This window comes from Loxodonta africana, chromosome 3 (assembly GCF_030014295.1).
Source record: "Loxodonta africana isolate mLoxAfr1 chromosome 3, mLoxAfr1.hap2, whole genome shotgun sequence".
NCBI lineage: Eukaryota > Metazoa > Chordata > Mammalia > Proboscidea > Elephantidae > Loxodonta > Loxodonta africana.
In genome coordinates this window covers 166,483,800-166,510,016 of record NC_087344.1, presented here as the reverse complement: position 1 = coordinate 166,510,016, position 26,217 = coordinate 166,483,800, and the positions used below count along the sequence as shown (strand labels likewise).

The 26,217-nt window shown below is 50.4% G+C and overlaps 1 protein-coding gene across 1 annotated transcript in view; it reads left to right on the top strand.

The window, feature by feature from the left end:
- Nucleotides 1–26,217, top strand: part of SLC6A17 (solute carrier family 6 member 17) — a 51,353-nt gene that overhangs the window by 24,658 nt on the left and 478 nt on the right. The window contains exons 3-11 of the mRNA XM_064282427.1: nucleotides 2,513–2,670; nucleotides 4,749–4,875; nucleotides 5,628–5,809; nucleotides 7,452–7,562; nucleotides 19,667–19,908; nucleotides 20,181–20,373; nucleotides 22,189–22,381; nucleotides 23,179–23,338; nucleotides 25,456–25,618. Coding sequence (XP_064138497.1) covers nucleotides 2,513–2,670; nucleotides 4,749–4,875; nucleotides 5,628–5,809; nucleotides 7,452–7,562; nucleotides 19,667–19,908; nucleotides 20,181–20,373; nucleotides 22,189–22,381; nucleotides 23,179–23,338; nucleotides 25,456–25,618 — 1,529 coding nt within the window. The remainder of the gene's footprint in view (nucleotides 1–2,512; nucleotides 2,671–4,748; nucleotides 4,876–5,627; nucleotides 5,810–7,451; nucleotides 7,563–19,666; nucleotides 19,909–20,180; nucleotides 20,374–22,188; nucleotides 22,382–23,178; nucleotides 23,339–25,455; nucleotides 25,619–26,217) is intronic.

Sequence of the window (26,217 nt, the reverse complement as noted above, 5' to 3'; positions counted from 1 at the left end):
CAAGCTGAGATCAAGGTCGGCTTCTAAACCCCAGGAATAACCCTAGGGTTTGCCAGAGGCTCGGAGTGTAGACGGAGACACAGACTATTAGAGATCAGGGACCTCAGAGATTCGGAACCCATCCCTTTGTAGTCATATTCTGCCTGATTTCCTGAACCCCTGAGCAGTGCTCCTACCTGTTCAAACTGATGACCTGAGGCTCCTGCGGGCCACTGAAACATCAATGGAAATTCACTTGGCTCCCCAAGTTGTGTCGCCAAATGATTTCAACAAGGGTTAATATGAGAGTACCTCTGATTAAACAAGGATTCTGCTCACCCAGATGGCGGCCCCCAGAGCTCTCTGGTTAGCTGGACCCTGGCATGGCAGAGAGGCCTGCAGCCACGTCAGTGCCCTGGGCCTGGCTGGGGCACACAGGGCCTGATGGCAGGAGGTCGACTTCTGGTCTTTGCTACAGGGTGGCTCTTTGGACGGCACTCACCTGGACTCTTGCTCTGTTCGTTTGGGGAGAGGAGAGAAGCACCCATAGAGGATACCAGCCTGTTCCGCTGATACCCAACACCCATCTCCCTACACATCATGGCCTGTCCAAGGACACGAGGGCAAAATACAAAATTAGCAAGGCCGTATCTCTTTGCCTCCTGCAGCAAATCACATCTGTCCTCTTCCATGTCCCCATGCCCAGGATAAGAGACTGAGCTAGACAGACCAGGAGTCTAAGGGTGTGGTCATTCAGACCCTCCCTCCGATGGGCACTATGATGAGGCTATTTGCTGGTGACGAGTTGAATTTAGATGGACTGTGTCCATGTGTGTGTTTAATGGGTTAGATGCTCTTGTACTTAGGTTTGGTGGTTCGCTTCCCTGAGAAGCCTTTTCTGATTAGCTCCATTGGACCCCAACCCCTCCTTTTCTGTGACCCTCAGCCCGTATGTGCTTTGTGGGTCATGTGTGTGTGTGTGTGGGGGGGATCTGTATATGTGCCTGTGTGTGTGTCTGTGTGTGTGTTGTGTGCCTCTGTGTGTGTGTGTATGCACACGCGCCGACTGCTTGTGTGAATCTGAGGGTCCTGCTGTTCTGTAGTAGTGTCTGTGCCTTCTGTAGACCTCAATGAACAGCTGACTGTTGACAAGTGCCCAGGCTTGTGTCCGGGCTTGCCTAATCCCCACGGTTCATTGGCAGATTGGGCACACGTTTGAGGAGCACAAGGGAGGTTATGTTATGGGAGGAGGAGCAATGTGTCTGGTGGTCTCCTGGAGACTCCACTTGTGAGGCTTGGTCTGGGGCGCTGGGTGACCAGTCTGGGGCCTGGTGACTGGGCTGGCCTGACACTGTTTGGCAGACAGGCAGGCTGTGCTGCCAGCGCTGCTAATAGGACTAGGTTGTTGTTGGCCCGGCTCTCAGCGGAGGCACTCATCTGTGTCCAGACGTTGTTTTAATTCTCCTGCTGAATGCCCTGTCACTTGAAATTGAGATTGTGTCTGCAGTGAGGCCCAGGACAGCGAGATTAATTTATCATCTGGAATCTTTAGTGAGATCCATTCTCCTCTTTATGATCCTCCCGGCTATGCTTTCCTGAGCTGCTAATTTCTCTCCCATTCCTCCTAATTAGCTGTAGATTAATGGCCATCCAGGTCAGATCCTCCTCCCTGGAGGGCTTCCAAGGAAGGTCTGCTTCCCCGGAGCTGCCAAATCTGCTGTGTCAGCATCTGGTTCCTCAGGGAAGTTGTGCCATGTGTCTGGGTGTGGGGGAGGGGGACAAGCAAGCAGGGCCCTCCCTCTGGGTCAGCTGTTTGTGGGCAGGAGGGGTGTAATCAGGTGTCCACATCATGAGGTGACTGTGTCTGTCTGCGTGTGACTTGCATGTGGATTCCAGAGAGGCAGTTCGATGTGTGTTGTGTCTGTCCGTCTTTGAGTCTAGCGTTTTGAGAGCGAGGCACCGACCACACATGGATTCCTCCTTTAGTGTTTCAGGTCAAGGGAATTGCGGGGAGGAGGGCTGCATGGGCCAGTGTGTAGTGGGTCACACCAGGAGCAGTGATTGTCCATTAGGTAAGGTAAGCAGGGTGCTTACCTTGCTTACCAGGTCATCTGTAGTGAAATTATTCACTACAGATTGGTAAGTAAGCACAAGTAAGCCCGTGCTTACCTTGCTTATGGAGTCATCCACCTCATCAGGGAATGTAAATTTGAAAAGAGGAAGGTGCTGTGGGGTTGGGAGAGAGACAGATGCCAACCATACCTAGAAACAGAATCTTCGATGTGGTGAAAAATGTGAAATTGGTCACTACACATGATCTGGTAAGCAAGGTAAGCACTGTGCTTACCTTGCCTATTGGATAATCTGCCCCTGGGTGACAGGAATGAGCCAGGCCATTCACAAAGGAGCACAAGGACTGGAGCGGTTTGAGGATGTCAGCGATGTAGCCGAGATACAGGATGCGCCACACCCCTTCTCCCTCACGCTGCTGTGTGCCTGCCTACTCTCCAGCACCCCTCCTCTCTCCCCATAGGTGCCTACCTGGTGCCCTACCTGGTGCTGCTGATCGTTATCGGGATGCCCCTGTTCTTCCTAGAGCTGGCTGTGGGCCAGAGGATCCGCCGCGGGAGCATCGGTGTGTGGCACTATGTGTGCCCCCGCCTGGGGGGCATCGGCTTCTCCAGCTGCATAGTGAGTTGAGGGGGCTGCTGGGGGCCGGCTAAGTGAGAGGCAAAGGGGCTGCTCTTGGATACCTGGGAGGAGGTCACCGTTTACAGACCGGGGCCCTGGGCTGGGTCAAGGGCAGGGAGGGAGACCCTCAACTAGTATCCCAGGACCACAGTCACCATATTTCCTGCCAACCCTGGTGGTGTAGTGGTTAAGAGGTACAGCCGCTAACCAAAAGGTCGGCAGTTCAAATCTACCAGGCGCTCCTCGGAAACTTCATGGGGTAGTTCTGCTCTGTCCTATAGGGTCACTGTGAGTCAGAGTGGACTCGACAGCAACAGGTTTTTTTAAAAAACAGGACGTCATATTTGATATTGGTGCTAGGCAGAAAAAGCTGGGACTTATTCATGAGGGGCTACCTGAGACATGTCAAGCAGAGTTCTCTGCGGGCCTGTGGGCCATCTGAGATACCACCATCTCCTGATCAGCCGGCCAGCTACCTGTGAGGGGAGGCTCTTCCTCTTTCCGTGGTTAAAATGCATTTTAACTGGGTAAGTGGGTGGAGCAGGAAGAGACGATTTAGTACTGGGCCTCAAGGTCTCCTCACCATTTTGCTGTGCAAGTGAGCAGAGTGAGAGAAGGCTCAGGCAGGAACCCTGTGGCCAACCCAGGACAGGTGAAGCTTTGGAACAATGGGAGACAGGGTGACCCTACTGGCCTTAGGTGGGGGACTCTGTGAAGGTCCTGGCCCTTCCAAGGAGGCTGCAGATGAGGCCCTCCTCAGAGCTGTAGGTGAGGCAACCAAGCATCCCTTACGGGCAGAGCCTGCAGACACCCATGCTCACACTTGGAAATCTCTTCTGCAAGGGGCTGGTAATTCTCAGGCCTGGCAGCAGGCGGAGAGCAAAAGAGGGTCTGTGTGACCCAGGGCATCACCTCTGCACGGGTGTAAACAGCACCAGTTGCCACTGAGTCAGCTCCAAATCATGGTGACCCCAAGTGTGTCAGAGCAGAACTGTGCTCCATAGGGGATTCCAATGGCTGCTATTTCGGAAGCAGAGTGCCAGGTCTTTCTTCCGAGGAGCCTCTGGCTAGACTCAAAGTGCCAGTCTTCTGGTTAGCAGCCCAGTGTGTTAACTGTCTGCACCACCCAGGTACTACAACACAGCCAAATCCAGCCCTCTGCTGAGGCTGCTGCGTGTATACGCAGGAGTGTGTGTGTGATCTTCTCCTTAGACTGAACATGCCCAGGTAAAGGTTGTGGCTTCTCCCCCTATAGTCCCCATAAGGTTTGCCATATGAGCATCTGCCCCTGTACACAGGGGCTCAGGTCAAATTGCTAAAGCAAATGGCCTTCAGCTCTTGCACTCACAAGCAATCCCAGTGATGCATAATATAGCCAGGCCCCTGGAGATAGGAAGGAGGGACCTCTCAATGCCCGAAGTGGGTGTAGCACATCGCTGCACAGGAAAAGCATTGCTTTCAAAGAAACCCCTGGCACCCTCAGTCAGAGTCCATGCCCGCCTATTTTAAAGAAATCCTACTAAGGTTAGATATTGTGTTTCCAGGCCTACAGCAGCTTAGAAGCAAGAAATGAGAACGGTTATCTTTCTAGAGGCAGGCTGCTGACCGCGGCAAAGAGAGAGTAGTATCCAGAGAGAAGCGAGGACATAGGAAACCAATGAGAAGCATCCAGAAAGCCTCAAAAACACTGCAGTCTGAGGCTGTTTGTTCCGGGGCAAAAAGCTGTACAGGCCCCCATAGCCTTGGGGGCTCTCTGTAATTGCAATCCTGAGTCATCAGGAAAGCTGGGGAAGAGCTTCCAGCATTTGGGAAGAATTTCAAAGAGGAAAGGATTAGCATCGTTAAGAGTTTGTTGCTTAAAGGAGAAAATGTTAATATCTGAAAGTTCCTGTGGGTTCCCTGGATACCAGATGAGTGGAGTGTTGGGGGGAGGCCCTCAGCTGCCCACGACTTGTCTCAGCTTCCTTCTTGGAGGCCGTGCAGCTGGGTTCTGTGCAGTTGGGTCCTGTGCCCTGAGCTTTGGAGGGAGATGGTGCCGCCTGCAGCCTCCTCACCCACCCACTGGCCGCTGCCCTCAGGTCTGCCTCTTTGTCGGGCTGTATTACAATGTGATCATCGGGTGGAGCATCTTCTATTTCTTCAAGTCCTTCCAGTACCCACTGCCCTGGAGCGAATGTCCCGTTGTCAGGAATGGGACCGTGGCAGGCAAGTATGAGACCCATGAGGGACCCCGTTGGGGATCCCAGCCAGCTCTGTCCCCTGAAGGAGTATAAGAGATTTAGGGCACAGATTTGGGAGTTCACTGACTTGCTGTGCCACCCTGGATAAGTCAGTTAATGTTTCTGAACCTCCTTTCCTCTTCCCCAGTGAGGATGATCTCTTACTGGCCTATCCCAACAGAATTCTTATGGACATTGAGTAAAATAATGAGTGATTTGCATTTAACTGTTATCATCTGTGCTGTGTAACTCTAACGCCATCCTAACCCGGAACAATCTAATCTGCCTGCCTGTCCTATAAAGGCTGGATTATTATCCCACCTCACAGATGGGAAAACTGAGGCCCAGGGTGACTTTCGCATAGTCACACCACCCATTTAACCAAAGGTCTGGGATGAGAATCCAGATCCCCAGGTCCCAGATTGGGACCTTTCCCAAACAACGTTAGGCCGGTTCATCCTAACCCTTCCTGCCCTCCACGGGTGGAGGTGGGCTGGAGGGGGGCCTGGGTGGGAATTCAGCCAGGTCAGTGTGTCCTGACACCTCCCAGGCCCCACTAGGATTCGGGAGTCTTCAGGTTCTGCCAGATCCTGGCTAACCCAGAACAAGCACAGCCCCTCCCTGCTGTCCACCGTCAGCCATCTTGTCACCCTCTTGCTGCCCTGGTGGCGGTCCAGCAGAGGAGGTGACCCCACAGATCTCGGCCACTGAGGCCCTGTGGTCTTTGCTGCATTTCAGTGGTGGAGGCTGAGTGTGAAAAGAGCTCAGCCACCACCTACTTCTGGTACCGGGAGGCCTTGGACATCTCCAACTCCATCTCGGAGAGCGGGGGCCTCAACTGGAAGATGACCCTCTGCCTCCTCGTGGCCTGGAGCCTTGTGGGCATGGCCGTCGTCAAGGGCATCCAGTCCTCAGGGAAGGTGAGTGGGGGGCACCCAGACCCAAAGAGAGGGCTAAGAATCCTGGGTGGCCCCGTGCGGGGTCCTTAGGGTGGGCTCCGGCTCTGGAGTGGCTCAGGGTGATGACAGAGGAGGGGGTGGGAACATCACTGTCGCAGCGTTGTTCCCCGTGGACGGCCCATCAGGAGTGGCGATGCGGGGACATCACTGCCCTGCCCGCCAGCTGCCTCCGCACTCAGGAACCTCAGGCCTACTCTGAAGGCATTAAAGAGAAGGAAAACTAGAAGCATTGGCCCAGGGATATCCATCTAGATCCTGGTCCTTCAAGGTTCCCAAACAAAAGCCCTAGAAAAGTCTGCTGTGAGCAATTTTGGGTAAAAACCAGCAGCTCATCATGGCTACAACTGAAGGGCTCCTTGGGCAGGTGGGTGCTGTGCATGAAGGGGGTTTGGAGGGCTGCTCTGTACCAGTCTCTGAGAGTGCAGACCAGCCACGCCCCATACACCCTTTTCCATCAGCTCAGCCCTCTTTTAAGTAGGGGCCCTTCTTATTTGTCACATATCACTATTCATCAATTGCTAGGGCTGGAAAGAATGTTTGAGATCCTGTAGTCCTATGCATTCATTTTACAGATGAGGGAACTGAGGCCCAGAGAGGGACAGCAACCTGCCTAAGGTCACACAGCCAGTCAGTCTCAGAGCTGAAACTAGAACCCTGGCCGTCTGTCTGAGCCTCCAGGGTCCTTAACCAGACTTGAGGAGGAATGAAGCTAAGTTACCCAGAAAGGTAGAGTGGTCCCAGGCACCGGCCTCTTCCCTCTCCAAAGTCCCGAATAGCAGCTGACACTTCATGGCACTTATTAGGCACTGCCACATGTATGAATGCATATGGTCTATAACAGCCTTATGAGTTAGGAATCATTATACCCATTTTGTAGGTGAGGAAATAGAGGCACATTGAGGTTAAGTAATTAGCCCAGGTCACATGGTTAGTAAATGGTAGAGCCAGGATCAGAGCTCAGATAGTCTAGCTCCAGATATACAGGCTCTTAACCTCTCCACCATCCTGCCCCAGCAGCTCTCCTGTTACTTTGTTTCACCTCAGCAGACATTTTGTGAGCCTGTCCTTTGTGTGAGGCTCTTCCACCAGGCACATGGGGATATGGAAATATGCAAAAGATGCACATGGTCCCTGCTGAAAAAGAGCACACAGGAAGCTAGGACCTTCTCCTGATGTTTTTTGCTTGGGACCTACCTATCGAACCTCCCACAGATCTTGTGTCAAAGGAGTTCTGAGGACAGGGAGATGCTTAGGGGGTCCGCTGGAGGCAGGGAGAGAAGAGCAGACATGAAGCATGGAAAAATGAAGAGGGGAGAACAAAGGGCTCTCTTGGCTCTTGGTGGCCCTGGAGTGTGGGGGGGATGCCTGGCCTGGCCCTGCCAGCGCTTGAAGGGAGAAAACAAGCCCAGGTACAGCCCATGCGGACTCCAGCTTGGTCCTGATCCTGCCTCCCCCTCTGCTCAAAGCCAGGCGTGCGGTGGTTTGGCCTCATGCCCAGGAGCGTTAGGGCTCTGCCTTGTGCTGCCTTCAGAGGAGGCTCGTGTGCCTCAGCTGTGGATGGAGGAGGGGCTCTGCCCTCTATGAGTCCCTGTCCTCTCTGCAGGTGATGTATTTTAGCTCCCTCTTCCCCTACGTGGTACTGGCCTGCTTCCTGGTCCGGGGGCTACTGCTGCGAGGGGCTGTCGATGGCATCCTTCACATGTTCACTCCCAAGGTAAGAGTCTGGGCTCCCGCATGCCGGGAGACAATGACCGCTCCCCTGGGCCTGGTCAACTGCACGCAGTTTAATGCACACTGAGCAGTGGTACCTTGTGTTGGGCATCGTATCAGGTCTCAGAGGGATGCCCTGCCCTCAAGGATCCAAGGAGAGGGACAATGCATCAATTTGGGTGAAATCAGAAAAAGCTTCAGGGAGGAGGTGACATCTAAGATGAGCCTTAGGGAACAGGTAGGATTGCACTAGGCCATTGCAATTAAAGGGAGCCAGCTGGGCAAGAGCGTGGAGGTGGGAAGCCCTGGGCCTATAAGGCAAGGGTGGGAAGTCAGTGTGGCTGGGGTAGTGGGGAGAGAGAAGTGGGGGGCTTCCTTGGGTGGATCCATCACAGCAGAAACGGAGAGAAGATGCCTAAGAGACAAGAGCTCCCCTGGGAACCCCAGTTCAGACCCAAATCGGGGGAACGAGGTTACTATTTTATTAAAGATAATAAATTACATGGAGAGTGATTTCATCCTTTTCAAGGCCTTTCGCATCTCCTCTCATTTAACTCTCTCAGTAGTCCAGGGAGGGGGACAGAGCTAGGTCACAGTCCCATCCAGAGCTTGCAGCTGAGGCACAGGTGTCTTGAGATGAATATCCAGGTTTCCTAAAGGTGGTCTTGCTCCAACATGTGGCCTTGCCTCTCTGTGACCCCCCAGACCACTGGACCCAGCTGGCATGAGCCAGTCCATTGAGGAATAAGAGAATTTCAAATGCAGACTGGCATGCCTTTCAAGGTGCTCCAAGCAATGTACCTGAGTCACCTCGGCGGGCCAGGCTGGAAAGTCCACCTCCAACATGCCAGCTGATCAATAAGCAACCAGCAGGGGCCTAGGGAGACACCAGTCCCTGGTCTTAGGTCAGTGCTGGGCCAGGCCAGCTCGAGGCCCTCACATTGGCCCCCACTGCTCAGTGGTACCATCTTGCACACGTACTCACGGACACACACACACACACCCACCCATGCACGCATGCAAACACACAGAAATTTCATACCAGATGACACTGGGAGAAGAGTATAGCTCCAGTATGGGGTCTTAAACACTAGCAAGTGGCCATTTAAGATGCATCAATGGGTCTCAACCCACCTGGAGCAAAGGAGAATGAAAAACACCAAAGACACAAGGTAATTATGAGCCCAAGAGACAGAAAGGGCCACATAAACCAGAGACTACATTAGCCTGAGACCGGAAGAACTAGATGGTGCCCGGCTACAACCGATGACTGCCCTGACAGGGAACACAACAGAGAACCCCTGAGGGAGCAGTAGAGCAGTGGGATGCAGACCCCAAATTCTTGTAAAAAGACCAGACTTAATGGTTTGACTGAGACTAGAAGGACCCCGGAGGTCATGGTCCCCAGACCTTCTGTTAACCCAAGACAGGAACCATTCCCGAAGCCAACTCTTCAGACAGGAATTGGACTGGACTATAGAAAGAAAGTGATACTGGTGAGGAGTGAGCTTCTTGGAGCAAGTAGACACATGAGACTATGTGCGCAGCTCCTGTCTGGAGGGGAGATGAGAGGGCAGAGGGGGACAGAAGCTGGCTGAATGGACATGGAATTAGAGGGTGGAGAGAAGGAGTGCTCTCTCATTAGAGGGAGAGCAACTGGGAGTATATAGCAAGGTGTATATAGATTTTTATATGAGAGACTGACTTGATTTGTAAACTTTCACTTAAAGCACAATAAAAATTAAAAAAGGGGGAAAAAAAAAGAGTATAGCTCCACTGGGGCTTAAAACCCCCATTCCCTCCCTTCTCCCCTGCTCTGCTGCTGTGATGTTTGTGGTGGGGGGCGGGGTGGCACAGACTCTCCGGTCACCAGACGGTCCGTACACCGACCCCAGGCTTTCTTGGATATAACATCAGAGCTTTCTGCGGGAACAGCCACAAAGGCCCCCTTGATGAAGCACTTAGTGAATTTCCTCAGGCATGAATGTGAATCCCTGGCTATGTGACTGGCCCGGTTGTTAAGAAGAAAAAAATACAAGCCTGGTTTCTTTGGGGGGAAAATGGCCGTGAAAAGGAAGCCAACTGTTTTTATGAATGGCTTCAACTATATTTCTAGATTTCATAATCAGTTGAATGTGTTCGCTTGAGTTTTTCAGTTATTCACTTTATGAGGAGTTTATATGCTCTGGTTTCGTCCGTAAGTGTGGAGATTCACAAAGGTCTCCAGATGGGCTCCTTGGTGGTATTGAGTCCGGGTCATGGAACTCCAGGAGGAAATGGGACAGATTTGCTGGGATTGGCTTCTGGTCCCAGCATACACAGCATTGCTCCCCACTTGATTCAAACACTCTTTAAAACTTCTTTTTAGTTTTGAAAAAGATATTTCAGGCTGTAAAAACAAAGGTAATAATACAACCGATATCCTTAAAAAAACAAAAAAAATGTTGCCTTTGAGTCGATTCCGACTCATAGCAGCCCTGCAGGACAGAGTAGAACTGCCCCAGAGAGTTTCCAAGGAGCACCTGGTGGATTCAAACTGCCAGCCTTTTGGTTAGCAGCTATAGCACTTAACCACTATGCCACCAGGGTTTCCACCAATATCCTTAGGAAATAAAATATTACAGGTACGGTTTAAGTGCCTGTGTAGCCCTCCCTGATCTCATTGCCTTCCCTCCCCAAAGATAAGCACTATGCTGAATTTGGGGTTTGTCCTGCTAAGGCATTAAAACTTGCAGTACAGTCCACCCAGGGGCACCTCAGAAGAAAGGCTTGGTGATCTACTTCTGAAAAACCAGCCATCGAAAACCTTGTGGAGCACAGCTCTACCCACACATGTGGGGTCGCCATGAGTCAGGTCAACTGGCAAGCAACTGGCTTTGTTTGTTTTTCTCCTTAAAATTATGAATCAACAGAGTGGAGAGGAGTGTGCTGTCACGTTGTAAGGGAAAACAACTAGGGTCACATTACAATGTGTGTAAAAGTTTTTGTTTGAGAAACTGACTTGAATTGTAAACTTGCACTTAAAGCACAGTAAAAGAAAAAAAAAACTTGTTCATATATGGGCGTGCATAAGCAATGTACAGCATTTGCTCATCCTTTTAAACTTTATGTAAATGGCATCACATTATACGTATCCTTCTGCGATTTGCTTCTAGTTTTGCTCAGCACTGTTTTGGGACTTCCCATACTAGTATGCATAGCTGTAGTGCATCTCGTATTCCATTGAAGGACTAAACTAAAATGTATGTATCCATGTTTTAGTTGATGATCCTTTATTTCCACTTTTTTCACTATTGCTAATAATGCGCCGCAATCATTCTTGCACAGGTGTTCACGTGCACGCGCTTCTCTAGGCATATATGTAGGGGCGGAACTGCTATGTCAAAGGGTATGCGTAGCTTCAATTTCACTAGACGTTGGCCAAATTGCTCTCCAAAGTGGTCGTACTTACTAACGCTCCCCCCTTTTGTATATGAGAGTCTTAGTTGCCCCACATTTGTCAGACATCAATTTTTGCCAATCAACCAAAAACCAAACCTGTTGCCCTGAGTCGATATGGACTCACAGCGACCCTGTGGCAAATCAGATACAAAATGATCGATACGCCCTTTGAACAACAGGGGGCGCTCCTTTCCAAAATTGTTCTTGGATGTTCAGGAAACACAGAATGATTCTACCTGAGCATTTGTAGAGGTCGGAGTCTTCATGAGGTGAAGTTTTAAAGATCAAACCTGGAGGGCCCTAGAGGAGCCAAGTCACCAATGACCAGCATGGTGCAGCCTCTGGCCCAACCAAGCCTTGGAAGTTTCAGGTCTGAGTAGAGCCTGGGGGCCCATCTTGAGACCTTGCCACTGACCAGCTCCATGGGGGCAGCTCCCCATGGAGGTATGTGTTGAGCAGAAAGAGGAGTCCAAGAGGGCCTCAGAAGCTAAACTGCTCCAGCAAGGGCCCTTCACAGCCTGTGCCAATTTGCTCAAGGCAGGTAAGGCTAGTCAGTGGTGATGGCTGGGGTGAGGCTCCAAATTACAAACCCCTCCAAGTCATCTGCTTTGAGGGCGGACTCACTCAAAAATTGCCTGACAGTCTATACACACTACTAGTGCAGAGCTATGACTGTTTCAGTACAGGATTGGGGTGAAATGAGGTGGCCCAGTGGTTAAGAGCTATGGCGAGCTATGGCTGCTAACCAAAAGGTCGAGTCCACCAGCCGCTCCTTAGAAACCATATGGGGCAGTTCTCTGTTTTATAGGGTTGCTATGAGTTGAAATTGACTTGATGGCAACAGGTTTGTTTTTTTGTGGGGAGCCATTTCAAGTTCTTGCCCTAGAATGGTGTTATAGAGAGCCAGGATCACTGCACACAGTTGTCCAGGCTGTGCACTGCTCCATTCATAGACTACAATGTGAATGGCTTCCCAGGGGTTGTGCCATTTGGCAGCCCTGGCAAAGTGCAAGTAGATTTTTGGCCAGGGCATCTCAGAACCTATCCAGGAGGGGCCGAGTCTCTCCTGAATTATACTGAATGACCTGAAAGGTTCTACCTCCTAGAAAGTCTTCCAGCGTCAGAAATAATCCAGGCCATAGGACTTGGACTTTTGGTTCATGTCTTCAAGCAGACAGCTACTGGATATGATGAATACAATGTGACCAGGATAACATGGTGACCCACTAGCACCTTCGATGGACCAGTAACTCATGTTGATAGCTAGTGAACTTCTTGGGTAGTTTCCCTCCTGATTACTTTCTTTCCATCCAGTTAAAAACCCAGGTCAGCCTGGGGTACCAGGCAATTAACCAAGTGATTTGGTCAACATAAAATGGCGGATTATGATGGATTTTTCTAACCACCAAAACTTTCAGGGAATGTTTATCAAAATTATAACTGTTCATGTCCTTCAGCCCAGCAATTCCACTCCTAGGTATTTATCCTACACTTGTACTCCCACACAAGCATTTGTTTTGATAACAAAAGATTGAAAATAACTCTAATGAATGTTTATAGCAGCATTGTTCATAATAGCCAAAAAAGAGAAACAATCAAATGCCAACCGATGAATGAAAAAAATATGGGTGGCGCAGTGGTTAAGAGCTACAAATGCTAACCAAAAGGCCGGCAGTTCGAGTCTACCAGCTGCTCCTTGGAAACCCTGTGAGGCAGTTCTACTCTGTCCTATAGGGTAGCCATGAGTTGGAGTCTACTTGACTGCAACCGGTTAGAGCAGTTGGTGGTTTTAGTTAGTTCGATAGCCATACAATGCAATACTATTCAGACATAACAAGGAATAAAGGCCTGATACCTGCTGCAACGTGGATGAACTTTGCAAACATTATATTGAGTGAAAGAAACAAGTCACAAAACACCACATATTGTATGATTCCATTTATATAAAATGTCCAGAAGAGGCAAATCCACAGAGACAGAAAGATTAGTGGTTGCTTAGGGCTGAGGAGAGGTTGGGGGATAGATGTGAAGTGACTGTTAATGGTGATGAGGTTTCTTTTTGGGGTGATGAAAATGTGCTCTGAGAATATGCTAAAAACCGTTGAATTGTACACTTCAAAAAATAATAATCCACAAAAGAGGGGGAAGTTGATGATTTACGAGAGGAGGGGACCAAAGTCCTTAAATCAACAAAAGAATTCAGCATCTAAGTGGGGGAGTTGGTCCTAGCGAGGAGCACTGACGGTTCCCCAGAGTCTCAGGAGGTCAAGTCCATGGGCACAGACGCCGGTAGAGGAGAAGCTGTGGCAAGGATGGTCTGTGGGGTTCTCTTCTCATTGCATCATTTTTCTCGGTGAAGTAGGAAGCAAGGTCATCAGCTGGGAGTAAGAATGGCGAAGGTGGGGTTGGAAGTTTGAGGAGGAGCTAGTGTGAAATAGTTCTGTAAGAGATCGGGGGAATGAGTGGGCAGGGGCACTGCTGAGGGGAAGCTAGGGGTCAGGAGTGGAAGGTGAACTTTGCCAGCATTGTTATAAAACCAGAAAACCAAACCTGTGGCTGTCGAGCTGATTCCGACTCATAGTGACCCTGTAGGACAGAGTAGAACTGCTCCGTAGGGTTTCCAAGGAGCGGCTGGTGGATTGAACTGCTGACCTTTTGGTTAGAAGCTGAACTCTTAACCATTATGCCATCAGGGCTCCTGTTAGCAGGGTGCAAAGAGTTGTGGGGAGGGGGGCGTGGAGGCCTGAGTCCGAGTAGGGGACAGACCCAGCCATCTGGGAATGAAGTACAGATGAAGAGGGGTGACCCAGCAGTGTCTGGACTGGACTAGACAGGGACCTGGGACATGAGGGCTCAGGCCTGGTGGTCCCTTATGCAGACTGTAGGGGCAAGGCTAAGAGGGGGCAAGGGCAGAGGGAGACAGCTTGCTAGAATCTGGGGGTTCCCAGCTCAGCACTCTGAGAAAGTGTTGAGGCTGGGGCAAGGGTGGTGGTGGCACCAGGAGCGCGCTGAGCTCCATGGACAGTAGGAAGAAAAGGGGGAGGGATATCTAGATTTAGATTTCAAGTCCCTGCATGGTGCAAACAGTTAAAACACTTCACTACTGGCCAAAAGGTTGGCTGTTCGAACCCACCCAGGAGTGCCTGGAAGGTCAGAGCCATGAAAACCCTATGGAGCAGTTATTCTCTGCACGCGTGGGTCATTATGAGTTGGGATCAACTTGATGGCAACTAACAATATAACAACAACATTCTTGTCTTTATATCTACCCACCTACCTACCTACCTACCTACCCACCTAGCTAACCGCCTACCTATCTTCTACACAGATGTCCCTTCCAACAACCTGGCCTCTCAGCTCTTTTACCAATCTTCTGGGGGTGGGTGCAGCACAACCTGAGCTGTGCAGTGGCTTTGGACACCTGCCTTCCACTTGGTCACCTCTGGGGTCTAGACTATCAAATGGTCCTGCCCTATGGGCCATAGTGGCCACAGGATCAAGGGTGTGCGTTAACTGTTAGAAAAGAGAAGCGGGGTCTCTGTAAGCTCTAAAGGCCCAGGTGTGGAGATTAGTGGTGAAACTTCCTGACCCCACAATTAGAGCAAGCAGGGTGATGAAGGCAGCCCAGCCTTGTTACCAGAGGCAGTGTGGGTGGTGGTGGAATCAGATGATCCGGTTCAGAACCCGGCTCATCATCACTCAGTACTGGGTAGACAAGTTCCTTGACCTCTCAGGGCCTCAGTTTCCTCAGCTGCAGGTTGGGGCACACAGTGGTAGCTCCCTCGCAGGCTTGTCAGGAGAGCACGTGGGACTGTTCATGGCGAATGGAGCGCACATGCTGGGCATTCGCTGTTATTATCCTAGTCCCTGGTGAAGGTGAGAGTGTTCTGGGGCAGTGGGAGCCCAGCGCTGCAGTGCCATCTGGTGTCTCGTGGCCCGTCTGGCTCTCACACCGACTGGTGCTGCAGCAGGCTGGGAAGCAAGCGCGTGAGCTCCTGTCACACAGTGCAGTGCAGCTAGGTCTCGGCTGCTACTTGTTGATTCAAAAGGCATCTTCATGCCCGTGAGTCAGACACAGTGAAACACCTCTTTCCCTTGCGTGAGGAAGTGACTCAGTCATTGTGCCAAGGAAATGGCAGGAAGCTGTCATCACTTTGTATCAGAGCAGGTACCCCAGGGAGAATGCAAGCCATATCTTTGGTGGGGAAAGCTGGTTTCCCATTGGTCTTCTAGAAGGGGTATTGGGCTTCCTGAGGTCTGGCCATGAGTTCATCCTTGGTGGACCCCATGATCAGGACCTTGTTGAGATCATACTCCATCACCCCAGGTCCTGTACTGAAGGTGCCTGACTCAGTTTACCCCCCAGATCAGCTTAGGTCATCTGTGGTCATCTTCTCCATTGGCAAGAGTGCCCCTCCAAGCGCTCAGGGACCACTCATCTAGGGCTCTTGTCTCCTCAAAGGCCCATCAAGCCTTGGCACCCTCAGGTGCTTTCCCAGGGCCCTTATCGATATCAGATACGGATTTGTCAGTCTGCTTCAGTATAATCTAGGAGTGGGGAGAATGGAAACAAGACGGGCCATGTGCTGTCAATTGTTGAAGCTGGGTGGTGGGTACGTGGGGGGTCATAACACTGTCCTCTCTACTTTTGTACTTTTCATAATAAATGTTCCATACTTCTAAAAAAAAGAAAAAGAGCAACAAGTAGATAAAATCTTAACAAACAAAACGAAAAAATAAGAATTTTCATTCCCTTACAAAATTACCACATGTAAGGGACTTGTCAGAGGCCCTCTCCTCGGAGAAGTGCCCCAAGCTGCAGGGCCAACTCTGTTTGTGCTGTTTGGGATTGTGGCGTCTTCCCGGGTTGGCTGCCTTCATTTGTGAAATTTGGCCCTGACAGTGACTGGGCCTGGGAATTTATCCATATCCTAGTTTTAGGTTTAGGAAGTGGTGAGAATCCTGATGATGGCAAGTGTTGGAGTCTCACAGATGATCCAGGTCTTTCTGTAAAAACTTTAGAAATGACTGATGTAGATCAAAACGGGAAATATTTATAAGAAGAAATAGAGGAAGGAAGGAAGGGAAAAGGAAAGAAAAATAAATAAATAAAACCATCCTTAAACAGCCTTGTTTTAGAAGGTAAAGTTTAAAGTCCTAAGGATCTTCTTGTCCTAGGAAACCACATCTTAGCCCAAAAAGGCTGGTACAATTTCACAGACTCTTTCTTCTCTGGCCTTGCTCACTTTGCTCACACTCTCGAGGAGGCAGTTTAACCTTTTTCTGTCTGTCTCTTTCTTGCTCCCCACTCTTTCTTCTCTTCCTTGTGGCAGGCACTGTTCATACAAAGATGAACAAGAACAAGAGATGGGTCGCACTCCTAGAAGCACAGAGTATTGAAAGGAAGACATCACATAAACCTGTAATAGGGGTATTGACAAGAGATGTGAGAGCCCAAGGAGGAAGTGACTGCCCATAGCAGTCAAGAGAAGGTTTAAAGAGGAGGTGATATTTATGTGTGGTTTTGAGAAATAAATGGGAGTTCACCAGGAAGTGAGTAGGAGGAAGGGAATCCCAGGCTGAGGGAATAGCTTAGGTAAAGGTTAGAGCTATAAAACGCTGTGAAGCTTTAGAAGTGTAATAAGTTCACTGCATTTAGAGTGTTCAGAACATAACCAGTTGCCCTTCAGTCGATTCCGACCCATGGTGACCCCACGGGCATCAGAGTAGAACTGTCCTCCATAGGGTTTTCAATGGCTGATTTTTTGAAAGTAGATCACCAGACCATTTTTCCAATATGTGTCTGGGTGGAGTCGAACCTCCAACCTTTCGTTAGCAGCCAAGCGTGTTAACTGTTTGCACCTACCAGCGACTCCATTCGGAACACAGAAGAGTTGAAAAAGACTGGGCCTTGTAGGCCACTAAGGGGGTTAGTTTTTTTCCCCCAGCAGACAGTGGGGAGCCATCAAAGATTTTTCAACACGTGAGGAACACGATTAGAGCTGTGTCCATCTCAACCTGCCCCCCTTCCAAAAATCTTGCACTTCGTCATCCTAGTTGGAACTCAACAAACTGCCAAGAGTCTTCCCACTGGGTCCCGGTTTCTATCCTGAAGGAGATGCCCAGGTTTCAGCTGACTGGTAGAACTTCATGATTGACATCCCTGAACACCAGTGAATGCCATTGTGCCTTCTAGGCATAAGTAATCTCTCACCCATTTCTGGAGCCTTCTGGGATAATCATGTAACTCACCCACCACTGCCCCCTGGAGACTGAAGTTACAGACTTCCTCTTCCAGCAGGGTCAGGATCCCTGGAGATACAGTGGTTAAAAGCTTGGCTGCTACTCAAAAGGCTGGCAGTTTGAATCCACCAGCCACTCCTTGGAAACCCTAAGGGGCAGTTCTACTCTGTCCTATAGGGTTGCTATGAGTCACAATTGACTCAATGGCAGCGTTTTTTTTTTTTTTTTTTCCCCAGTAGGACTATGATTATTTTCTTCTTTAGTATCATCCCCAAATTTCTATTAGGAGCCTGCATACACCCCTATTTCCTTATCCACAATGCCAAAATCCAAATAGCCCTGGAACACAAAAGTTTGGGTTTTTCTCCCCAGGACTCAGTTGGCAGCAAAATGACCTGAACAGATGTGAGGCTATTTATAGTCCTGATTGATTCACTTGGTGTGTGTGAACTTTCCTACATTCTGGCGCAGAAATGCTAATGTGTTGGGTTACAGGGTGCTGCCCCAGGCCCTGCTGGGGGTGTTATATAATTATGTGGCATATGTACCATACTACCTTTCTAAAATAATTTCTGTGAATCCTGATATCCGAAACCCCTCTGGCCCCAGGGCTTTTAAATAAGAGAATGTGGGCCCATATCATTTGTGTGTGTGTGTGGTGAAAATATACTGACCAAAACATTCCCTAATACAACAGCTTCCATGTTTATAATTCATTTGTGCCACTGTTATCACTATCCTTTTCCAGAATATTCCACCGCCATTAACATAAACTCAGTGCTTCTCAAACAAAAGCCTCTCCCTTTCCACCTTGCTCTCACGCCTGGCAACCATTAATAATCTTTGGTTTCTATATATTTGCTTATTTCACTGAAGTGGGGTGGATGATATGGCGTCTGTCCTTTTGCGACTGACGTATTTTGCTCCGCATAGTGGTTTCAAGGTTCCTCCATGTTGTGGCATGCATCAGAACTTCCTTTCTCTTTATGGTTGAATAATATTCCACTGTGTGTATATAGCATGTTTTGTTTATCCATTCATTTGTTGATGGATATCGGTTGTTTCCACCTTTTAGCTGACAAAAAGTGCTGCCGTGAGCAATGGCGCGGGGCTGTTTTATTTTTGGAAAGTAGATAACATTTCATCTTATTTTTTAAAAACAGCCCTCAACAGTGCTGGATAGCCCTACGCCATTTCTCTGGTCCTCTTGCTCTCCAGTGACCATTTTGAACCTTTTCCACAAGTCTGAACCTTCTGGCCTCCCCTCCCAGCACATCCCATACCCAGCAGATGATTTTGCCTCCTGCTTTATAGAGAAAACAGAAGCCACTAAATAGAACTCCCTCAGACTCAGGAATCAACTGTCCCAACCCGCCTGCAGCTGCCCCATGCTGCCCTCCTTCCTGCTTTCAAAATGAGCAGCCAAGGGTCTCCTTATGGAAGACAATCCCCCTTCCTCTGGATCCCTCCCCTCCATCAGCTTTTAAATATGGCCGAGTCACACCATTACAAACAAAAACAAGACAACAAATAAAAAAGCCACCTGTTTCGGGTCATTGATTTCATGGCCTTCTCCTGGTACTGCCCTGGCTTCATCTGCTCATTCCAAGGCTAGCATCTCCAAGGAGCTGTTTATCCTCATCATGTCCATTTGTTCTCCCCGGCTTATCTCCTCACTTCCTTCTCTGGCTAGGCACTGTACAACCGTATGTGATGGCCCTGGCAATATACCTTAGTATGATCCTTCATGGTAAGACAATGATAACAGTGAAAATTAACTGAGAACTTAACTATGTGTTATGGATTGAGTTGTCCCCCCCCAAAATATGTGTTACAATTCTGACTCCTATACCTGTGGATGTAACCCATTTGGAAATAGGGTTTACTTATTATGAAAAGTGAGTACAAATTGGGGGGGGGGTTGATGTCAGGCAAAGCTCTCCGTGGAACTAAGGAACACCAGGGCTACAGAAGCTGAAAGAGACAAGGATCCTCCCCCAGAGCTGGCACAGAGAGAGAGAGGGCCTTCCCTTAGAGCTGGTGTCCTGAATTTGGACTTCTAGCCTCCTGATAAATTTCTGTCTTTAAAGCCACCCATTTGTGGTAGTCCTGTTATAGCAGCCCTGAGAAACTAAGACACGATGTAAGCACTTATCATTTATTTTGTTTTATTTAGACCTCACAACAGTCCTTGAAACTTGATGTTATTGTTACCCATGTTTCACAGACGGGGAAGCTGAGATTCGGAGGAGTTAGGAGAATTGCCCAAGGTCACACAGCAACAGCTTGCTTATCACCATGTCAGGCTGCCTCTGAACTTGCTTGAGGCTGAGGAAATGGGTGTGGAAGGAACCCCATTACACATAGATAAAACTCTCATCTCTGTGTCCCTTTTCTTCCTCCTGCCATGGTCCTTTTCCTCAGCTGGACAAGATGCTGGACCCCCAGGTGTGGCGGGAGGCAGCCACACAGGTATTCTTTGCCCTGGGGCTGGGCTTTGGTGGTGTCATCGCTTTCTCCAGCTACAACAAGCAGGACAACAACTGCCACTTTGACGCCGCCCTGGTGTCCTTCATCAACTTCTTCACCTCAGTGCTGGCCACCCTCGTTGTGTTTGCTGTGCTGGGCTTCAAGGCCAACATCATGAATGAGAAGTGTGTGGTCGAGTAGGTGGCATTTCCTACTAGCCTTCCTTGTGTCTGTCCATCTTACCTAGGAGTGGGCAGCTGGGCTGTGGTTGGAGGGAGGTCTCCCCATACCAGTTTGGGGCATGGGGATCAGAGAAGCTCTCTCTGTCCCCAGTCCTAGGCCACAGGGACAAGTTCAGAGATGTCTCTATTGATGGCTTGTGAGGGTCCTAGGTATCGGAGAGGTGCCTCCAGGATCTTGCCACCCCACCCCTGACTTCTTACCTCACCCTCTCCCCCCCATACTATAGAAATGCTGAGAAAATCCTGGGGTACCTCAACACCAACGTCCTGAGCCGGGACCTCATCCCACCCCACGTCAACTTCTCCCACCTGACCACCAAGGACTACACAGAGATGTACAATGTCATCATGACTGTGAAGGAAGATCAGTTCTCAGCCCTGGGCCTCGATCCCTGCCTTCTGGAGGACGAGCTGGACAAGGTGCGGGGACAGGCAGGCGGATGTGAGAGTGTGGAATCCAGAGACAGGCCACAGGTGGCTGGGGCTTGGACATAGGCCTTAGAAAACTGACTGGGAGTCATTCACTTACTTAATATGTGAGGACCTTCTATGTTCCCAGCAAGAGACAGAGAAAACAGTTCAGCCAAAGCCCCTGCCCTTAGGCAGGCTTGAGTCTAGATGAGGAGGCAAGGCAGACACACAAGAAATCACAAGTAACTGTGCAGGAGAACTTTCACACATATTGAATGTTTCCTGTGTACTGGTCACTGCCGTGTGGAATACTTAAAACAGTGCCTCGTAGACAGTGTGCATAAAATAAGAGTTGAAATTGGTGTTGCCCTTTGCTCTCTACTTCATTTGACCCTCACAACTACCCTATGACTTGAGTACTGATATTGTCCCTCATTTTACAGATGAATAACCTGTAAGTTGGGGGGCTTGCTCAAGGTCACACAGCTAGTAAGTGGGGAGTCAGCGTTCAAATCCTAGTAGACTGGTCCAGAGCCCATGCTTTTGCCCCTCCCACAGCTGTTCCCACTCTGACTCCCACTGCCACAATGACCCTTAACCCCCAGGTCAGGGCATGGCAGGGGAGGGGGTGTTTCCCCCCCATTAATGCTCAGACCGAAGTTTGGACACCTTCTTTCTGTTCCCATTTGCACAGATTGCAACTTCCAAAATGACTACTCTGGTAGAAAGGGTAACAGGAGACAGACAAGTCCCCAGGGTCCCTGGAACCTGGTTGGTACCCAGTCCAGAGCCATGGCTCACATGGGGCAGAGTCAGGCAAGGGCAGAGCCAGCTCCCCTCAGTCAGGCCAACTCTGCCCCTTCTTCACGGGACCAGGGAAGGTGACCCTTCCTGAGCCCTGACCTCCACGTTAAAAGTCCAGCTCTGCCCGACTGGCAGTGTGACACTAAGGAGGCTGCACCCTGGGCCCCTGAGGTCCTCCCGTGCAGTCAAGTGCAAAGGGCCCCATCTGGGGGGCCCCTGCCTGGTGTCTTTCCCCAGGTCCCTGGCAGCATAAAGAACCTCCCCTTCCATGAGACCTTTCCTCCCTTCTCACGGGCTACGGCCTGGTCCCTGAAGAGAATGAAGATTATAGCAGATTTATCATACAACACAATCCCAAGAGCCTCCAAATGACAAGAATTACACACCCACACAGTTGGGGTTAGGCATTCTCTCACAGTCACCCAACATTGCATGACAACAGATAAGCGGTATCCACGAGACGTGCTTGGCAGATTTCCCGGTGAGCAAGGGCCCAAGCATCAAAGCTGTGGTGCTCAGCCTTGGCTGCCCATTGGAATCACTTGGGGGCTTTATAAACCCTGCTGCCCAGGCTTCACCCCAGACCCATAAAATCATTGTTCCCAGGGTGAGACCCAGGCATCAGCGTTTTTAAAGGCTCCCATGGATTCCGTTGGGTGGTCCAGGCTGAGAACCACTGCGTTAGGTCCAGAGCTCAGAGCTCAGTTGAGGCTGGGGCAATCGGGGAAGGCTTCTTAGAGAGGGAGAGTCTAGAGCTGGGCATGTTTCTAATCGTGGAAATCTTCATCTGAGTCACCTGGGGTCCTTGTCCAAATCGTAGATGGCAGGTGCCACGGGTGAACTCCTGAATTGGTGTTTTATACTCTCCTCGGGGGATTCTGATGCCCCCTGAACTTTGAGACCCACTGGCCTGAAACAACAACAGGATTTAGGTGGGGGTGGGGATCCCCGTGAGAGAGGGCTCCCCAGAGTGGGGCTGGGTCTGGCCCTCCCTCAGACCCTGCCCCTCCCACCCCTCAGTCTGTGCAGGGCACAGGCCTGGCCTTCATCGCCTTCACCGAGGCCATGACGCACTTTCCCGCCTCCCCATTCTGGTCCGTCATGTTCTTCCTGATGCTTATCAACCTGGGCCTGGGCAGCATGATCGGGACCATGGCAGGCATCACCACGCCCATCATTGACACCTTCAAGGTGCCCAAGGAAATGTTCACAGGTAACTCCTCCCTGCGGCCCCCGCCTGGCCCTGGGGGCTGCCCTCGTGGCCAGCGGTCAGATTCTGGCTCTGACTTCTGAAAGATTGGGGGCTGACTGGGTCATTTGTGGGCCCATAGCCAGCAGGCTCACCTCCAGTCCTGGGACACAGCCCGGCTTTGCCTCCCAGAGAAGAGCTCACGCCAGGAGGAGAGGGAGGGGCTGTTGGGGAGTCTGGCCACACCAGAGCTGGGAGATGGGCCTCTTCCTAGGGCTCATTTGCCCCTTCCCCCAAGGGCCTGCTGAGTCATATTGGGAAGGGGTGCCCTCCTTCAGCCTTGCACCCTGTTGCAGCTCTGTTGCTCCCAGTCCTAGGCTGTGTCCATGGTCCCCCACCTTCCGAGTTGATCTGGGCTCCATAGGGCGACCTCTTACCATTATCCTCAGAAGGGAGTATCCTGTTCTCCAATGGGAAACTAAGGTGAAGGAAAAGACTCTGCGAACAGTCAGACTAATCTTTTAAACTAAATCCCAGCAATTAAGTGGAGCTCCTGTTTAGGACCAGGCACAGTGCCAGGGGCAGGGGGCATGGGAGAAGGGAGAAGACACCATGCCTCTCTCAAGATGCTCGTATCCAGTAGAGGAGGAGCTCAGAACCTTGGCATTTGGGCCCCTCTTACAGGCCGAGGCCTGCAGGAGGGCGGGCTGCAGGCCCAGAGGAGTGAGGGTGGAATGGGAGGGACCTGGGTGCCCCCAAGACCCCTGGGCCCTGCCAACCCTGCGCCTATGCCCTGACACTGGCCTCCCGGCTCTCTGTAGTGGGCTGCTGTGTCTTTGCCTTCTTCGCGGGGCTGTTGTTCGTCCAGCGCTCCGGAAACTACTTTGTCACCATGTTTGATGACTATTCAGCCACCCTGCCGCTCACAGTCATCGTCATCCTAGAGAACGTCGCTGTGGCCTGGATCTATGGAACCAAGAAGTAAGGGGGACTTGGGGGACCTGAGGGACAGGAGGGAGGCTCTGTCTCACCACAACTCTGGGGAATCCTCTGTTCCCAGGGCTGCTTGTGATTGGGGCAGGAGAGTGTAGAATCAGAATGTCAGCTCACTTAGGAAAACTAAGGCTCAGAGAGAGAGGACATGAGTTGGTCCCAGGCCACACGGTTGGTGAGAGGAGAGTCGGATGAGAACCCAAGTCTCCTGGGTTCAGGTTCAGTGTTTTGGCATTATCCTAAACTGCCTTGAATCACCGTAGCTGCTTTTTGCGCAGCAACTCATCTTCAGGGTTCTGTCAGTTTGTTAAGCACTTTGCGGGTATACGAGGGGTCCCTGCCGTCAGGGTGCTTGTGGACTTCAGCAGCCTGATTCACAGTCATAAGGTTCTCTGGATAAGGGCGTGAGATGCAGTGCAGATGCAGTTCCTAAGTTTGAGGTTGGGCGAGGAAGGAGGACTCAGCAATAAGAAAGGCTTGGGTCACGGCCAGGGCCTAGGGCAGACCTACACTCACTGTCAGCTCCCAGCCTCGTTCCTCAGTTAAGAACACATCTGTGTCCCCAGGAAGCCCCAGGACTTGGTCCTTCCCACTCACTCAGCCATGGCGGTGGCTGTGCCGTCCTTGCCCTCAGCAAGGCCGGGACCACCAATGACCCACTCAGTTCTCACTCCCTCCTGATGCCTGGACTGGGTCTTAGAATCGGGGCTCTCTCACAGCTCTCTGCTCCCTAGGACGGGACAGGGAGTGATACAAAAAGGGACACGCCACGGTTTCCACCTCCCCCTGTGAGCCAGGCTGGGGGCATCTTGCTAGAAGGGGCTCTTACTCTTTTTTTTATGTCATGGACTCCTTTGGCAGTGAAGCCCCTGGACTCCGCTTCAGAATATTATTTTTAAATGCATAAAGTAAAATATATAGGATTATGTAGGAAACTAATTATATTGAAAAGTAACAAAACACTGTTTAAAATTTGTGAGATAGCAATGTGTGTGCGCTTTACTTTTCAGGCATTAAATGACAGGATTTAGCAGTGGGTCTAATAACAACTGTGATTTCAAAGTGGTGATGAGTATAAGTGATGCTTCTAGGTGACTTCAAGCAACTGTTATGTGATATGAAAATATCTGATGTAATCTATTGGTGACAAAGTCAGTACTGTTAACACTACTGTGATTTGCTGCTTACACTTATAGAAAGAAGGTCTAGATTTCATCTAAGAATTAGTGAAGTAAAGTTTTTTTTTTTAATTGCCCACCTCCTGGAATTCTATCCACAGACCCTGTGTTTAAAAAACCCTGAGCCAGGGCTGACTTCTGCCTTTGGACACTAGGGAAGTGCATTTCTCCCTCTTCCCCAACAGGGGGAGTCTAGCTCCATGGACTTCTTTGAAGCCATGACAGTGAGCGGGGTGGGGGTCTGAGTTCATAGTGAACATCCAGTTGCAGTGAAGTGGATTTCAATTCATGGCCACCCCTTGTGTGTCAGAGTAGAACTACGCTCCATAGAGTTTTCAATGGCCGATTTTTTTGAGGAGCCCTGGTGGCGCGGTGGTTAACTAACCAAACGGTTGGCAGTTTGAACCCACTAGCTGCTCCTTGGAAACCCTATGGGGCAGTTCTACTCTGTCCTATAGGGTGGCTATGAGTCAGGATCGACTCGACAGCAACAGGTTTTTGACTTTTTAGAAGTAGATTGCCAGGTCTTTCTTTCGAGGTGCCTCTGGGTGGACTTGAACTTCCAATCTTTCAGTTAGCAGCTGAGCACTTAAACCATTTGCGCCACCCAGGGATTCCCATGGTGAACATAGAAGCCCCTTTAGTGCCGCCTGCCTGCCCCAGGTGTGTCTGATCAGCTATATCATATCCCTGGGAGGGACATGATGGAGTCAGAGAGGAGGTTAGAGATGACAGCAATCTTCCCAGACACCAGCTGGCCACAGAATAATATACCATGAGCATTTGTGGGCACCTTGAAAAAGGAAGAGGCCAGAAAGGAGGGCCTGGTCAGTGAAGGCTTCTTGGAGGAGCTGTCTGTTGGGGAAGGGAGGGAGGAGGCGATGCAGTGGGTTTGCCGATTGCTGGGTCTTCTCCTGTACCTGGCAGGTTCATGCAGGAGCTGACGGAGATGCTGGGCTTCCGGCCCTACCGCTTCTATTTCTATATGTGGAAGTTCGTGTCTCCACTGTGCATGGCTGTGCTCACCACTGCCAGCATCATCCAGCTGGGGGTCACACCACCTGGCTACAGCGCCTGGGTCAAGGAGGAGGTAAGGGGTGAGCCCCCAAAACCTCAGGGACATTTTTTCCCAGGCCTTACTGCAACAAGCCATAGGAATAAACCTTTATAGTGCACCTACTATGTGCCAGGTACTGCCAGGTGCTTTGCTCACCTCATCTGTAACCTTCAACATAATGCAAAGAGGAAGATAGTATTATCCTTATACAGTGAAACCTGTGAGAGCCGAAACTCAACGGGATGGCCTGGTTTTTCTGGGCCTTGCTAGTTTTCTGCCTTTGACAGGGTGCAGTCTTACTACTTTTCTATCGCTTGGTTTAGTGAAAAGTATTTGAGTTTTCCTTGTCTGACAGGTTTCAGCCTTACACCAGTCCTGGCCTTCCCAAGTTTTACTGTAGTACACATGGGGAAACTGAGGCTCAGAAAGGCTAACACACTTGATTAGTCTTTCCATCCCATATTCTCTCTCCATGTCTGTGGAGTGGAATTATGCATCCATTTTTACAGGTATAGAAACCGAGACCCAGAGAGGTTCAGGCTCTTGACTGAGGTGGCCAGCTAATTCAAGGAGCAACCCCTGCTGCCCCCCATTTCTGCTGGTGCCTGGCCAGGATGGCGGGGTGGGGAATA